Raw genomic sequence first — 13,736 nt, 5'->3', positions numbered from 1 at the left:
AAGTTATAAATTCTCTTAGTTTGGCTGGATATTTGTTCTTGTTTAATGCCTACATTTCTCTTGCCTAATTGGTGGACAGAGGCACCATGAGGATGAAGATCCTGCGTCTTGTAAAATGGACACTAACTTGTTAATTGTGACTCCTCCTCCTGCTCTGGGCTTCATCCCCTGCCATCTACTATGCTCAGTTTCTTATAGTGTCCTAAGAGGAGAATACACGGAAAACAGTGGCTGGAGCAAATGATCAGGACCACGGTTAGGATCATGCCACAAATAGGGGCCATTGAACAGCAGTTCATGCATCCCTCCAACTGCTTAGGTACACTAACCTAAACTTATCTGCCCAACAGCCTTTCTGCTCTACAGAGCACTGCAGGCTAGCTCCCCATTCACAGGAAGAACAGGGAACGAGATCATGGGCACAAAGCAGCTGGACGGCTAGGTGAGTATACAATACGCTTCCCACAAGCCCCCCACCCACCCTTTGCTTGGTTACGGTTTAGCTGGCAGTCATCCTGCACGTAATATTTTCCTGCACTTCCCTCTTGGCGCCATTTCGCCGGTGACGCATACTTCTGGGTTCAGATGAACTTCGGCCCTTAGCAGCGAGGCAGATATATCCGGCAACACATCACGATTCGCGAGCCTTCACAGTGGGAAGAGCGAGGCAGCCCGCTTCGCTTATATTGTGTCTTCGTTCTGTTCTTTGGCACTTAGCTTTACTCGCACGCAGGATTACACTTATAACGGCTCTATGCATCACGCAGCATATAACACTGGTATGGGGGACACGGCTAACCTTGTCTCTATCCCGCACTCTCTCTCTCTTTCACTCCGGCTCATACCGAGGCCTACCTAACCCACGAAATTTAAGGGGTATCCCCTGCCATTCCTATATATCAAAAAAAAATCTTGCAATTGCAAAAAAGCTACAATGGCAGACAAAACAGATCAGCCCAGGATCTCACAGTCCTCAGCAGAGGAGCCCAGGACCTCACAGTCCTCAGCACCTTCACGCACCGCAACACATATATCTTATTTTGCCTGCACACTTCGGCTGAATCTGTGCACTCAGCAGGTAGACACACTACCACAAACCTTACACCACCACCATTGACCAGTACAACAGACACTGAGCTGGTCCGTGCATTATCTCTCTCCCTTGCCTACAAGACTTAGCACGCATCCCCGAGACAATAGACAAAGTCTTGGAGCGCCTATCTAACTCCACAACGCACCCAGAACCCAAAGGGAGGTAGACGGGCATATACAGGCGGTACTTACAACAACAACAACAACAGACGCAACTTCCACTGTAGAGCCAGCATAGAATATAGTTGAGACAAAAGAAAAGCTCATGTATCTTCCCAGCATATGAGCAGTTAGAGGAGATCATTAAGTCGCAATGGAAAACACCTGACCACAGAGTACAAATTTCTAGGTGTTTTTCACAAACCTATCCCTTTCCTCAGGAATGCATTGAACACCCCCAGCAGTCAATCCACCGGTCTCCAGGTTATCCCTGGCTACCTCTATCCCAGTGGCAGACGCAGCAGCATTCAAAGACCCAATAGACAAACGGCTTCAGACCAATCTTTGCTATATCCTTGGTGGCGTAAGCTATGGAAGTCTGGGTAGAACAAACAGCTCATCTTATCGGGTCAGAGGACCTCTCTACAGATGCCCTACTCTCGCAAATAGCAGAGGCTACAACCTATATCTGCATGGCCCTGGATGTGGCAAAACTGGTCGCCAAAGCCTCGGCACAATCCATAGCTGCCCATCGATTCCCATGGCTAGACATGGACAGGGGATCTAACATCTAAAAGGTCCCTGGTTAGTCTCCACTTCCAAGGGAAACAACTTTTCTGGGCCGAGGTAGACAAAATAATATCCCAGGCTACAGGCGGTAAAAGTACCGTACTTCTACAGGCCAGGGCAAAGAGACCCGCCTTTAAACGAAGACCCTTTTTTGTCCCTTTTGTCAAGGACAGAGGACGAAGCCACAGACAAGACCAACTCTTAACTTCCGTCCTCGCTACCACAACAAACAAAGCGCCAGCTGGTTGTCTTCAAAGGTACAAACCAAGCCCTCCCAGGACAAATTCGCCACAGCATGAAGACATACCCACCCTCGAAGGGATTCCCTTAGGCAGCTGCCTCAAAACCTTTCGGGAGGTGTGGGAAAACCAAGTAAGAGACCAATGGGTCCTCCAAGTGGTCTCCCAGGGACTGTTGATAGACTTTGTGCAACGTCCTCCCCGCAGGTTCTTCATTTCGAGACTGCCCAGAAAAACCCCAAAAGGGCAAAATTCCTCATAGGAATCCAAGATCTCGCGTCAGCAGGGACGATCCAGCTGGTACCTCCAGCGGAACGTGGAAAATGATATTATTCAAAATGGAGTCCATACAGTCGGCTCTAGCATCTATGGAGGAAATTGAATTAATGACAGGCATAGACGTCAAGGACGCATACCTCCTTGTACAGATTCACCCGGTCACCACAGATACCTCAGGTTTTACTTGGATTGAAACCATTGACAATTATTGGCACTCCCATTCGGACTATCGTCAGCTCCACGAGTCTTCACCAAGGTTATGGCGGCAGCACTGGAGGATTTTGGGATTAAAGGAATTAGTTATTCCCAACTTGTATGACCTTCTCGTCAAAGGCCCATTGTCTGTCATAGCCAACAAACACACCTCTCAGGTACTCAAAACCCTCGAAGGGCTAGGTTGTGTTATCAACTACAAGTCCTACCTCCGACCATCGAATACTTGGGATTGATACTAGACTCCAGGAAAGGAAGAGTGTTCCTGCCAGGAGACAAGACCAACAACCTACAGAAGTGGATTCAGACACTTAGAACAGCTAACACTGTCACTCTCTTAACATCCATGCAGACCCTGGGAACAATGGTAGCATCATTTGCAGTGATCCCATATGCCCAATTTCACACCAGATCCCTCCAACACCTGATCCTAAGGCATCAAAAGAGGGATTGAAGAAACCTAGACCAGCCAATAGCCATCCTAGAACAGGTAAAGCTTTCCCTCATCTGGTGAACGCATCCACTTTGGACGAGAATGGGAAGACCTTTCCCCAACCACCAATGGATGGTGGTCACAACGGATGCAAGCCTAAAAGTGTGGGCCGGAGTGCTAGGTCAAAGAACGGTCCAGGGCTGCTGGAACCAGGAGGAAAGGCTACTCCAGATCAACCTTCTAGATCGAAGAGCGATACTATACTATCTGGAACAGTTAACACTATTTCTTCAAGGGCAGGCAGTAAGGATACAGTCAGACAATGTGACAGTAGTGGCATACGTGAACCACCAAGGGTGCACCTGCAGGCCAGCGGCACTAAAGGAGGCAAGCAAGATTCTCACATGGGCAGAAAACATATCCGCATTATCTGCAGTACACATCCCAGGTGTCGACAACTGGATGGCACATTACCTGAGCAGAGAAACAGTGAATCAGGGCGAATAGAGCCTACACCAGGAGGTCTTCCAGTTGATGGGACTTTGCCATACCCTACGTATTCGTACTCCCTCCACTGGCTCTTCTTCCGCATCTGTTTCTTGTCCTATATTGGGGGAAACAGACCTTCCCTCCCTGATGTACACTGCATTTAAGACAACCTAGAGCTGCACATAGTACTCCATGTTTGGAGTTAATTTTTCTGTTTTAACAGTTCTGAGGTGGTTATGGACACTTTCTCTGTTGCTCCTCTCTGGTTGAAAATCACCATAGTAGGAGGTGGCAGGGAATACAGCCCAGAGCAGGAGGAGGAGTCACAGTTAACAAGTTAGTGTCTATTCACCAAGCTGCAGGATCTTTATCCCCATGGTGCCTGTGTACCCCAATATAGGACAAGAGAAAAAGATTTAACGAGTACAAAAATCTGACTTTTGATCAATGATGCGTGGTCACCTCTACTTAGGCTGCATATTTTTGCAGGCTGAGAGAAGCATATCTGCTCAGTGCCCCTGCTCCATTGAATTGAATTCGATCAGCCTGTGTGCGGTCTCACAACCCAAATACTGATTTCTGGTTCAGCTCCGCATTGTGTGACCGCACACAGGCTGATCAGATTCAAATCAGTGGAGCAGGGGCACTGAGCAGATCTGTTCTCTTAGCCTGCAAAATTATAACAGCCCAAGTGCCCATAGCCTTATGGCATGATGTGTAAAACCATTGAAACGTGTAATTTAATTTTCAGGGTAAAAAAAAGTCTGCAAAGTAAAATCACACAAGCAACTAGGGTTGCTACCTGGCCGGTATTTCACTGGCCTAGTCTGTAAAATACCAGCCAAGGCCAGGGCTTGTATTACAAATTTACCAGCAGTGTATTAGCCCTAACCCGCCTCAGATCTGCCCCATGTCCAACTCTGATACGCCCCTCTCGGCTCTCCTACTCGCCTTATCCAAGCGCTGCAGTTCCTTCCTGGCCAAGGTGGATTTGAAACTTTGTGACTCCACCCCTGAAACAGCACGACCCAGCCTCTCTCTGGCCTTCCCCACCCCATACATCACCGGCTGGTAGGGCCAGAACTAAAAGGTGGCAACCCTACTAGCAACATAGTTAAGTATTTCTTTATCAGCTCCTTGGGAAGTTAGCAACCTTCATTCTGACAACATGTACAGATGGAAATATGATTTGGAGAATTAAGGTGCAGACATGAATGCGTGAATGTATAAACAATATAAAATATTGATCATATACTTGATTATTATTTTTTTTAAGATTCAACTGTTTTGTTTTGCAGGAGAGAACTTATTTGTAAAAACCCCTCCAGAGCATGTTGCAAATGGGTCAACTTTGATAGGCCAGAGCACTGACAATGGATTGCAGGGCAGGAATCGGTAATATATACAAATCTACCTTTCTTTTTTTACTTCACAAATGTTGAGTCTTCTGCAGGAGTATGTACAACTAGCAATTTGCCCATTAGTTGTACATGGCACAAGTGCAGAGAATACATAAAAGGCGCAGCGTTGGGATCAGAAACAAGGAGGCGATGAAGTGAAGGAGATTGAGAAATGAGCATTGAGTAGTCAAAGATGTCATGAAGATTGGAGGAGGATTTGGGGGCAGGTAGAGAAGACATAGTGAGACTAGTGACAGTGTGGATGGGAAATGCAGTTAATTAATCCTTATTGGAGGCGATATCAGCCTATTGGGTTTATTTAATGTTTATATGATTTTCTAGAAGGCTTTAGGTTTAAAAAGACATTACTTGGAAACCCCCATTTCACAAGCATTCTGGATAACAGGTCCCATACCTGTATATAATATATATGTGTGTGTGTGTGTGTGTGTGTGTGTGTGTGGGCTTTAAGCAGTTTGACATTAGCTGTTTTTGTGCTTCAGTTCCTTTCTTCGAATACTAATAGTTTTCATTGCCTTTTGTATTGAGGCCTAAGGGTTAAACTCTGGTTTTTATCTCGTCCGATGAAGACGCAGCATGCTGCTTACCATCTGACATGTGTTTGTATGGCAAATGTTTCATGTACTTTACCCATCAGACTTTTGTATCAGTCTCGTTATATTTTAATGCGTGCCACTCCACCCGAGTTTTGGGATGTGTTTTGTCGATCTTACACCATCCTAGTAAATATTCAGTGCAGTTTAGTCCTAAAAGAAAGTAGGGCATATTTAAATAGGAATTATAATCCTATTGGCATGTTACACAATCTGACCCAGTGCTAATTTCTTCCTAAAAACTTGGCTTTTTAGCATGATGGATAAACAACTGATAATTGTGATGCTACTATTCCATTTTCCTTCTATTATTTACCTTACCCTCTCTACTTACTTTTCTCTACCCTTTTTTTTTTATTTTTTTTTTTTTACTTGCTTAGCTACTTACTGTTTTTTCACAGTGGTCTACCTCTTCTTTTTGTCTTCTAAATGCATTTTGGTTGTGTTAAATTCTAGTGAAAAGTAATAAAACACAATTTTAATCTTTAGGCCAGTGTCTCCATCTTTTCTATGCCAGACCAGGATTGAGAAGGATACTCCAGAAAAAGTATGCCCAGCAATGGCCATATCAAAAAACTCTTTGCTTACACAGAAAGAACTTCCAAGCCAGCATAAACAGGAAATCAGATCTGATCTTGAGACAGGTAAATGTTATGTTCTGCATAATGTAAATTAGGGTAAAGCTAGGTCTTATAGCAGCTTTTTTTGCTTGCTGCATTAGCACTGCTGGTGAGGGACATTTTTTTTTTTTTTTAAATATGTTTTTATTGATTTTCAAAAGTGGGGGGGGGGTACAGAAAAAAGAAAGGAAAGGGGGAAGGGGGAAAGGTCAAAGCCAACGATATCATATCATGCAGTACAGAGGGACATTTTTTAAGGTTAGGGTGGGTAAATAAATCCTGGCAGAAGGCATCTTTCATGATATAGAGTCATAGCATTGACCAAGGTATTGTCCCATCTTGGACAGCAAATTAGCATTGTAGGCCTGCAGTCATATACAGTCACAGAAAAGTATTTATTACATTATGCATTTATGAAAAGATACAAAGAAATTTGCATAGACATTACAATTCTAGTGCACCCTTTTAGTGCTCACTTACAAAGCACTTACTTCCCAAGTTGATTGGTGCAGAGAGCATTGTAACTGTATAGAGAGCATAGTCAGGAGGTGCGGCTCAGCCCAGTGCAGTGATGAAGGCTAGACCTGCTGCTGCTGCTCTATTTGCCTCCCCCTGTCATCCCCACCAATACAGAACTGATTAATACAGTCAGTGCTGTATCAGTGAGGGGAACTGCAGGTCTCTGTGCTCCATAACAGAGAAAAGAGGCCTGCAGCTGTTTGAACACATCCAAGCACAGTATGCAAAGTGCAGAAAATATGCGGCAGAGAAAATTCCCTCTTCACCTATCTCCTCTCCTAATGCTACTGAATGTAGTGACATTCAGGAAATACCCCAAATCACGGATAATCTATAATTGATTTTAGGAGCAGATATGGAGGATGGAAACAGCTAGTGACTTGAAGGGGTAAAGCATTATGTTGAAGCAGGGCTAGAATCACAATTCTATAGGTATAGCATTTTTTTTTTTCTTTTTGATCTAGTTAATGTGACACCGACCAACCCAATAGATGCCCAAGAATCTTTGAGGCAAAGCAGCAAGAACAAGAGAGGGAGCCGTATGTTGCACAATAAACGTTCCACATCTAACCAAGGCGGCTCGTTTTGTCTTTCTGTGGAAGCTGCAGAGTCTCCACAAATCCCCAAACAAAACAAAGCAGAGTTCGGCATCGCAAGGAAATCCACCTCACCTACTTTTGCATCTCCGGCTCGAGCCAAAGTACCTTCTGTTGGTTTTAAGTCTCCTGTGGTGTCATCAAGGAGGAATCTGTCCTTTGTGGCTTCTGGGTTAAATCAATGTGAGATGGTAGGTTTATTAAACAATAGGCCTACACCACGATTAATAATCAATAGAAACAGGCTCCATTGTAGCAGCATTTTACAAAGCTATTCCAGGTCTGTCTCTCAAGGGGACTAAGTTACTAACATTCTATTTACATTTTCACTTCTAATCAGTGCTGAAGACTTTCCTGCCACTAAATATATCCAGTTCCTATAGAAGGAAATAATTTAAAATGACCATATAGTGGTTTCCTCTGCATTGTTTGTTTCCTTCTTATCTTACGCTAACTGATTTTATTAAGGACTTAAAGCAGGGGTGTCCAAACTTTTTGCAACGAGGGCCAAATTTGGTGAGGTGAAAATGTGTGGGGGCCGACCACAAATATAAGCCATGCCTACCATTATTATAAGCCTCGCCCACCAATACTTTCTAGTTAAGGCCACTTTAATTCAAAACCATTTCGCTATTTCCATGTTTATTAACATCACAACAACTTAGTTTCAACAGGTCACATTAACACTAACACCGCACAATGGCAATTTCATTTATAAATTCCCCCAGAATTCATAGCACAATGACACAATTGCAATTTCAGGTATAGCATATTTTTGCAATAGTTTCAACCATCATCACATTTTGAACAATATGTCTACTTAGGGCTTAGGATGACCAACCTGCGGTCTGGCAAAAAACAAATAGGACTTTTGACAGCCTTTTTCTGAGGGTTAGGCCAAGCCTTTTCTAGCTCTCCCCTGGTCTGGTTTATCATCGCGCCCCCTTCTCTATTTTAACCCCTAACGGGCGAATAATTCGCCTTGACCGCTGCTGCCTTTCCCCACCGTGCGGATTCAGCCCACCCCATTCACTGCGAAAGAGCAGAGGAAGATGCGAAGACATTTGCATTATGTTCCTAAATTGAGCAATGGAACCAACGTCCGGTGAAACATGAAGGAAGGTTTCCCATGATCCGTACCTTGCGTGCATGCTCCAGTGCGCGCCCACAGACTCGGACAGTGGGGACGCACACAGCGCAGACATCGCTCTTTAACCATATTCCAGCGCTGGGAGATTGAACGGACTGCTGTGATGTCAGGATCACGTGACTTGGAGGCAAGGGGGCTCGGCTAGGGTACTAGGTCGGAAAAGGGCGGAGCTGGTTGCCCAGGCCATGCCTGCTATCATATTCTAGTATTTTTTTGGAATTTGCTGCGGGCCAATTAAAAATGGATCGCGGGCCGCAGTTGGCCTGCGGGCTGTAGTTTGGACACCCCTGACTTAAAGGTATACTTTTATGCAAACAATGCAAAATATGTGTGTGTTTCTTGATCACATTTTTGGGGTTGAAAGTACTGCCATTTATTAAAATTTCTTCATAGAAATTTATGTCATCAACGCTGCTGACTGAAATATCAATGCATATTAGCGGTTTATGAATAAACTCAATAATAAAAATACGGTTTATTTTAGGCATTAGTGCAACGATTTTCAAAAACAACCCAGAGCATTTTATCCAGTCGAATTACTGATTCAACAACTCATGTCATCATGAAAACAGGTAATCGTTCACAAAGAGTACATTCAGTACTTATCTGTATGCTGCTGTTGCATGTATTTTAGTGATTTATGATGTATTATTAGGATTGGGAATGTTTGCCACATATGGGATAGATCACCTTTAATTTAACTTTTTGTATGTTACAGAATGGGCAGTTCTTAATTTTTATAGTTTTTGAAATATTTGCCTCCTATAAATGAACAACCTCTTTAAAGTGGTTTGTTTGCATGGGCCATGTGATTGTCACAAGGAGTTCATACAAAGGGTTTTTACTGTGAGCAATATGATCCTTAGCGGGTTTAATTCTGCAGACACTGGCTAAAAGAGAAGGCATTTGTGGGTTTGGTTGTCTCATTTCTGCTATTGAGGTCTGATGGAGAGTTGCCACCATGAGACCTCTGGGGCTATTTCTTAACAGTCTGGTAAGGTTATATATAGATTGACAACACAATTGTTTAAATTCCCCTAGCTTTAATTTAAATGCAATTTTTTTTTTTAGTTTTTAGCAATCCTTTTTATTTTACAGATGCAGAGCTTGTGTGTGAACGAACTCTAAAGTATTTCCAAGGAATTGCCAGTCGAAAATGGGTGGTAAGCTATGAATGTAAGTACGAATCTCCATAGAACAGGAAATTTTCGAAAGGCCTAATTTTAACTTGTGATAACAATAGATTGTAAGCCATGAACAAATTAATTTGTATTTGAAACATTAGTATTTCCCTTAATATCTCTAGCATTCCACACTGGTATTGAGTCAGCTTGGTGTGGTGGTGGGTTAGGCAGATGCTATTTTTGAGTTTGTATAAGTGGCCTTCTATTTTACGAATCAGATACAAGAGCATTCTTTTTTAGACATTTACTCCTAAAGCCATCTGAATCTGCCTGATATTGCACACACAATCTTTCAAAGCAAATCCACGTAGATTTGCAGATAAAGATGGGTGCCATTGCTGTTGATGTCTGCAGACACAGGGTAGATTCAGGCTAAAGTTCCTTTTTTCCCCTAACCGCCAGTTGTGACATTGCTCACAGAATAATATTCACTGCAGTCTAATTGCAGCATCTCATCTTTAATAGACATTAGGCAGGTTTCATTTACGCTGAACTTGATGGACATGAGTTGTATTTCAACCTCCTCTACTGTGTTTACCCTCCTCCAGAAAGTTCTGAAATGGTTTCCTCCTCCACTAGGTTCTGAAATGTTTTATCATAGTGATTTGTGTTTAATCTTTTATCCAGGGGTTGTACAGTCATTCAGAGAGGGGCAAATCCTTGATGAGGTGAGTGATATATCATAGGTCTTGCTGTAGAATATGATACATATTCTGTTGTATGTTTCTTAGTGATCACATTTGTACATAGACTGTAAATAATAATATATGTTTCATGATGGTTTTGCACAATTATCCGCTGCTGATGTAATCCAGAGAAAGACCCAATCTGTGGTTATATTGTAGAAAAGATTCTCACTGTTTCCACTACCGGTACCTTTTTCTCTTACATCTGGTCATATTTATGTTTTCAGAGACAAAGTATGCCTTCCACTCACAATATCTCTTAGCAACTGTTGGATTTTCATGGGATGGGAAGATGTTTGGTGATTGCTGCTCATGGCCACGAAACATCCAAGAAATATGAGCCTATTTTCTTGACCCTTTGCAACATTTGTGCAATTAATGCTCCTTCCAATGTATTAAGATATGTATAACCCCCCACACACTGCTAAACAATTGGCTTCAGCCAGTTCTCTCTCCATGCTCAAAAAGCATCACCAAGACTTAGTTTAGAGTGTTTGTGTCTGTGTATCAGAAGCCTAGTTAAAAATGTTGACCTTGTAACAATGCAATATGTAATAAACCAGCTTTATGCACGCTACATAATCAAAAGCAAATGCATTTTGTTTGACATTGCATGTGGTCCATAAAGTCATGCCATTTCTATATAATCTTGAATGTAACTTCTGAATAAACCTTCAGAGAATGTCCTCTGTGATGCTAATAGTCTAAAACTGCCAGATTGAGACCATAAACCCATTCTGAAATTGCATCAGGTTTTCCTCAATTCATTGGCACCATACTATAATAGTGAGAATATTGGTATAGATATAAAGCCTGTGGCACCTGGGGCATATTCACCACTGCCAGTAGCGAAGCAATTTATAATAGCCATTCATCCTGTCATTCTGTTCATTGGAACCAGTCTTTCACTAGCAGTGACATTTTTTAGAGGACCCCCAAGCATGAATCATTTGACTTTTCAGTGTTTGTCATTGTTACTTTACATTGTTAATTTACAAGTAATTGAAGGATAGTTCTCCTTTAAAGGAAGTTTTAGAAGTCTGTAGACTGTGATATTCTCAGACCATGCAATTGCAATTGGTCTTCACTTTTTCTCAACACCATTTTAGGTTATACTGACCTTCAAACCATGTTTAATAGTGAAATAATTCAAGCATGTGTCAGCAATATCAATGTCCTCATATTGCTCGCCCAGTGCAATTAACTCATTCTCTGCAAATGTTTTGGTATTGAACATATATTTACCCCCAGTGCCAGATTGTACATTAATTTATGCTAGTCCTACAGCTTTTATAGGCCCAGAAGTCCTGTTCTAAAGAAGACCCTAGGGTATTCAATAAATGCTAGTTCAATGCTGTTCTTCTCATCATCATTAAAAGTAGCAAAATGAGGTCTCTTCCTGTAGTTTTACAGAGGCTGGACATTTTATATCCTGGTTTCTCACAGCAAAGAGCAGCCTGTTGTGTTTTACTATTCTTTTTAATTTACAGTTTAATATTTTGCATGCTGGATGTATGTATTTCAATGTGACAAATCCGTATTAATGGTTGGCTCTGTTTACAGTATGACTTTGAAGTGAAGGGAGATGTGATCAATGGAAGAAATCATAGAGGTCCCAGACGATCAAGGCTGGGATCCGATGGATTGGTAAGATTTCTTCTCAGCTACTTATAGAAGAACTAAGCCCTTGTAAGCTTGCGGGATCCACAACAGACACTGTCTTCATTTTAAGCAGTTTATTTACACACAAGGGTGATCATTTCAGCATACAAAACATAAATCCTGCCCACTGGGCACTACCTTTACACATTTGATGAGTTCTCTCACTAAACTGGGCCCCTTGGGGACTACCAGCAAAACCCCTGTACTTACAATACTTCTTTGGGGGACTGCTTAGCCTCCTGGCTTTCCACAGTCTCTCACTCTCAGACTCTTGTCACTTGGTCACAGGCTCCCTCTGCTTCTTGCAGTGACAGGCAGCATCCCCAGCTCCTCTGGGAATCCCTTACACAGACAGGTATCCTCACTGCTCTATCCACAGGATAGCCTTTGTGAGGAAAGTGAGCTCCAACATTCGAGCTGGACTTACAAAATGATAAAGGGCTCTTTATTGTGTGCAATAAAGAGCACCTAGCAGCAAGTTCTGCCTCTTCGTTTGCTTTCTCTCAGTTCTCTTACAAAATGGAGTATCTGACCTGCTTGTTCCTTCCACAATCCAGCTTCCTGGACCTGGGTGCTAAAGTCTTTAAACAGAAAAAAACCTTTTTTTTTTTTGTGTTTAACACTTTTCCTGGAGCTTACATCTCCTACTGAGGAGAAATTAAAGGCAAAACACGTCTTTCTACACATCTCTTTGGTCACTCTACCACTCCCTAAAAACTAATTTGGTTAGAAAAGCCATAATTATCCAGGCCTTTAAAGTTGTTCACATGAGCTCCCCATCTTGTATATTGTTAGGAGCGTCCATGACACTGCACATGCTTAGTGAGCTCTGAGCAGCTGTTGAGAAGCTAAGCATAAGGGTCACAAAATCATCTAGCAGAAAATAAGGTTCGCCTGTCATAGAAGCTGATGTTTGAGGGGTTATTATTAAATTATTTATATCATATTATAATAATAATAAATTCTGATGCTAATTGCACAAAGCAATGAAAATCTGAATTAATTGTTAATCAATCTTGTATTGTGACTTGTATATTGTATTGTGAGTTGGCCCCTACGCTCAGTTAAGTCACTGCAGCCCAGGGTAATAGTGGGTTTTCCCACCCGCACCTGCATCCACACTTCCAGGTTGCTTTTATAGACCTGCGCCAACCTGCCCCTCATATAACATCACAAAAGGGGAGAGCATCTATAAAAGACTAAGTCGGAAGCCGGCATTTGACGGTGGCGGGCATGGAGAACAGGAGTAGAGCTCAACCTGCCACCCATAAAGAAGTGTGCGAGGTCTGCCCAAACCCGCGATTATTGGGTCAGCCCGGACATCACTACAGGGCATGTTGTGAATCATCAGAAAAAAAGTGGGAGCTGAGCAGATCTTCACTGATAAAGGGATGTGGTCCCTTTGGGCTGCTTCAGGCCCCAAAAGCATAACGTGCAGCTTTTTACATTACTTGTTTAAATTTTAGTTTTCCTTTAAATATGCAGTTGTCCAATGATCCGATTTAAAGTTATTTGTGGTAGAATGCAGATTTTTTTTTTTTGTATTTATTATTTGGGATACATATATACATGGATAAAAGGAACTGTAATAACTATAAAGGACAATAATATGTGGAAAACACTATCTCTTCAAATAATGTTCACTACCATTGTAATACTGCAGCTTATAGAGCCTCCAGAGTAGCTGAATTCACTCTGTTTTTTAGCTGTCTGGCAGCAGGTACAGAACAAGAGAGGGTATCTCAATGTTCTGAATTTTTCTCTGCATTTCAGTGTAGACCGAGTACATTTTTTCTTTGCTTCCTGTAACATCTCCTCTTCAGTGCCTTTA

The 13,736-nt window shown here is 42.3% G+C and overlaps 1 protein-coding gene across 2 annotated transcripts in view; it reads left to right on the top strand.

The window, feature by feature from the left end:
* The window catches only part of brca1.L (breast cancer 1 L homeolog), a 55,651-nt gene that overhangs the window by 25,448 nt on the left and 16,467 nt on the right, over nt 1–13,736 (top strand). For both annotated transcript variants that reach the window (XR_001933029.2, NM_001090779.1), the window contains 7 exon segments: nt 4,773–4,869; nt 5,978–6,132; nt 7,092–7,414; nt 8,858–8,945; nt 9,472–9,549; nt 10,185–10,225; nt 11,807–11,890. Coding sequence is in view for 1 of the 2 variants with exons in the window: in NM_001090779.1 (NP_001084248.1) it covers nt 4,773–4,869; nt 5,978–6,132; nt 7,092–7,414; nt 8,858–8,945; nt 9,472–9,549; nt 10,185–10,225; nt 11,807–11,890 (866 nt within the window). In the remaining variant the exon portion in view is untranslated.

Source organism: Xenopus laevis, chromosome 9_10L, assembly GCF_017654675.1.
Source record: "Xenopus laevis strain J_2021 chromosome 9_10L, Xenopus_laevis_v10.1, whole genome shotgun sequence".
Lineage (NCBI taxonomy): Eukaryota > Metazoa > Chordata > Amphibia > Anura > Pipidae > Xenopus > Xenopus laevis.
Note: the sequence above shows the minus strand (reverse complement) of the source record. Positions and strands in the feature narration are given on the sequence as shown.